The 3,871-nt window shown below is 32.9% G+C and overlaps 1 protein-coding gene across 1 annotated transcript; it reads right to left on the bottom strand.

Moving 5' to 3' along the window:
* Positions 1-1,756: 1,756 nt before the first annotated feature.
* Positions 1,757-3,272, bottom strand: LOC120779393 (piggyBac transposable element-derived protein 4-like). The gene is made up of 2 exons (XM_040111591.1): positions 1,950-3,272; positions 1,757-1,873 (listed from the first exon to the last, which is right to left on the bottom strand). The coding sequence occupies exons 1-2, from the start codon at positions 3,270-3,272 to the stop codon at positions 1,757-1,759; spliced, it is 1,440 nt and encodes a 479-aa protein (XP_039967525.1).
* Between the last annotated feature and the right edge of the window lie 599 nt (positions 3,273-3,871).

A 3,871-nucleotide genomic window follows, 5' to 3' on the forward strand; every position in this document is an offset into this window, starting at 1 on the left:
TATTGAGATGCTTTAAATCATTAATTGAACATATTTAAGTTAGTTAACCTTCTTCTACTTACTGAAGTTGACGTAAAGCCATAACGGCAGTGCATTTGGAAGAATTCCACAATCTCATAATTAGGTATAAAGTCGATTTTCTTGTATATACACATTTAGCAATCGATGTTGACTTGCTTCAAATCATTACCTTCACATATTTAAGTTAGTTAGCATTCTTCATCTTACTGAAGTTGACACAAATCCATAACGGCGGTGCATTTGGAAGGATTCCACAATCTTTCGCTTGGGTATAAAACCGATTTTCTTGTAACATACTCATTTAGCAATCAATATTGTGTTGCTTCAAATCATTAATTGAACATATTTAAGTTAGTTAGCATTCTTCATCTTACTGAAGTTGACACAAATCCAAAACGGCCGTGCATTTTCATGAATTCCACAATCTTATATTTAGGTATAAAGTCGATTTTCTTGTATATACAAATTTAGCAATCGATGTTGAGTTTCTTCAAATCATTAACTTTACATATTTAAGTTAATTAACCTCCTTCATCTTACTGAAGTTTACATAAAACCATAACGGCAGTGCATTTGGAAGAATTCCACAATCTTATATTTAGATACAAAATCGATTTTCTTGTATATACACATTAAGCAATCGATACTGAGTTGATATCATTAATTAAATCATTAGTTGAACATATTTAAGTGAATTAACCTTCTTCATCTTACTGAAGATTACATAAAACCATAACAGCGGCGCATTTGGAAGAATTCTTTAATCTTTCGTTTAGGTATAAAGTCGATTTTCTTGTAACATGCTAATTTAGCAATCAATATTGAGTTGCTTCAAATCATTAATTGAACATATTTAAGTTAATTAACCTTTCATATTACTGAAGTTGACGTAAAGCCATTACGGCAGTGCATTTGGAAGAACTCCACAATCTTATAATTAGGTATAAAGTCGATTTCCTAGTATATACACATTTAGCAATCAATATTTAGTTGCTTTAAATCATTAATTGAACATATTTAAGTTAATTAATCTTCTTCATCATACTGAAGTTGACATAAAACCATAACGGCAGTGCATTTGCAGGAATTACACAATCTTATATTTGAGCATAAAGTCGATTTTCTTCTATATACACTTTTAGCAATCGATGTTGAGGTGCCTCAAATCATTATCTTCACATATTTAAGGTAGTTAGCATTCTTCATCTTACTTAAGTTGACACAAATCCATTACGGCCGTGCATTTGGAAGAATTCCACTATCTTTCGTTTAGGTATAAAGTCGATTTTCTTGTAACATACTCATTTATCAATCAATATTGAGTTGCTTCAAGTAATATATTGAACATATTTAACCCTTTCACTACCGTACTATACGCAGCGATGTTAAAAAAATTTAGGTCGTTTTTTCGGATGGATATAATCTTCTAAGAATGAAAAATAAAACAATTTTTTTTTTCGTATCCTTCAGAAGGAAGATATGTCCTGGGATAATATGTATGTCCCACTGGTATATTTACACGGTATTAATTGGGACTATATATCCCATTGGTATAATTTTTTGAGAATAATAAAATTTAGTTTTTATTTGTTACTCAATTTAAGTTTTATTTATTTATGGAACATGCCAAAACATTCAAAGCATAAGGGCTCTTTGCACATTGAACAAATGTAATACGTACGTTTTTCTTTTTTTATTGAGGTGCATAAAACACAGCGTCTGCGGCGATCACCTTTTACTGGCATATGATCTCCCACGTTAAACATTTTTTTTGCTCTTTTTGACCTGGGTCCTTTTGTTGTAGATGTCCTTTTGACTTTTGTCCCAACTCTTCCTTGCGCAATGAGCTGTTCTGCGAGTGGAACAATAAAATTTTTCAGTTGAAACTTTTTGTGGATATTTTCCTGATAAACAATGTGGGCATTTACAATAGATGTCATGAGAAGCTTGAAAAATACTTTACGCCACCATTTGCTTGATTTTCTGTTCTGTTCATAAGTTTTAACCTTTTCATCAGATATGTCAACTCCTCCCATGTTCTCATTATAGAAAGCCAATGCTTTAGGACAGTTAGTAACAACCCTTGAACCATCTTTTTGCTTTCTGAAGACTGCGGACATTGTAGGACTATGACAGTTACTCATAACAATAACTTCACTTGAGTCCTGCCATTTTGCTACCATTATACCGGTTTCGCTAATGCAAAATTTACATTCACCTTTCTTCAAATGGTCACTAATGGTTGGCAAGTTCTTTCTATTTTGAATACATGTTCCTACGCAAGCAAATGGCAAAGTTTTCATCAGATTATATGAGGTGAAAAAACGGTCAAAAACCAACACAGTATCTGGATTTCGAATAGTTTTGCACAATTTAAAAACGACTCTCTCCCCTAAAGTTCCTGATAATGTTGAGCATTCCTCTTTACCCGCATAAATATTAAAATCATATGTATAACCAGTTTTAGAATCACACCTTTGCCAAATTTTTATGCCACGTTTAGTCGGTTTCATCGGAAGATATTGCTTTAGAGAAGATCGACCTTTAAATTTTGCCATGGACTCATCGATGCTTTGACGCAAACTATCGGTACGAGTTTTGACAAACGTATATTTCAAACAATTGGTAACTTCTTCTATATAATAAAGCTTAGATGCTGCTTCAGGTTTCTCAGGGAAGTTAAAATATAATTTTGACATTAAGGTCTGAAAACGAGTTCGCGACATCGCCTTTTTTATGTACTCATTTCCCATGGATTCATTTTGGGACCAGTAATCAGAAATCTCTGGAAGTTGATTATAACCCATTATAAGCGTAATGCCCAACAAAATTTTAATTTCTGATGCATCAGTTGGTGCAATATTATAACTTTTTTGTTTTTTTAGAATGCTCAATCGTTCATTTGTGCACTGCGCGATAAAAATAAATAATGATTCTGGAAAAATGCATTTGAAGACTTCGAAATCAGTTGCATTCCTTGAAATTTGAGCCAACAGAATGGGCTCAACGTCTTCAGTGATAGAAAAGCGAGGACGAAATAAAACTGATGGTTCTCCCCATACTACTGGAAGATTGGAACTTTCACTGGATAACACTATTGCATTATCAATATCCGTTACTTCATCATCCTCGCTCGGAGACTCGTCTACTTCGTTCTCGGAATCCGGAATATACTCTGAGTCAGAAGCACTAAAATCACTTACGTCAGAGTCGCTGGAATTGATAATCGCCAAAATGTCGTCTTCCCTCATATTTCTGGCAGATTTTTTTCTATTATTCATTATGTAAAATTGAAAGATATAAATTCTATGAATATTTCCATTTCGGAAATGTATACCAATGGGATTATGTGTCCCGCTCATTTGAATTATACAATTCCAATGGGATCATATATCCCAACTGGACAAAACCCCAAATAAACGAATTTATTTACAACATTTTGTTGCGAACTCACCTTATTATATTGAAAAACACTTATTTTATTCACTCAAATTAATTTAGTAAACAGAAACACTTTTATACATTTACAAATAGGCAAACACGTGCACATTCACTGAAGGTTGCTGTCGGTTAATTGCAATAAAAGGCAGTACAGTTATTGAAAGAAACCAAATGAGCTGATATTGAACGAAAAATACTGAAAACTACCAATGGGACCTTTTCCTATCTAAATCGAGCTTGAATTGTATTTTTGACGATTTTTTAAATTTCTCTTGGGATGCATGATCCCCATGGTAGTGAAAGGGTTAAGTTAATTAACCTTTTCATCTTACTGAAGTTGAAGTAAAGCCATAACGGCAGTGCATTTGCATGAAATCTACAATCTTATATTTAGATACAAAATCGATTT

This window comes from Bactrocera tryoni, unplaced genomic scaffold (assembly GCF_016617805.1).
Source record: "Bactrocera tryoni isolate S06 unplaced genomic scaffold, CSIRO_BtryS06_freeze2 ctg7180000343933_QRY, whole genome shotgun sequence".
Classification (NCBI taxonomy): Eukaryota; Metazoa; Arthropoda; class Insecta; order Diptera; family Tephritidae; genus Bactrocera; species Bactrocera tryoni.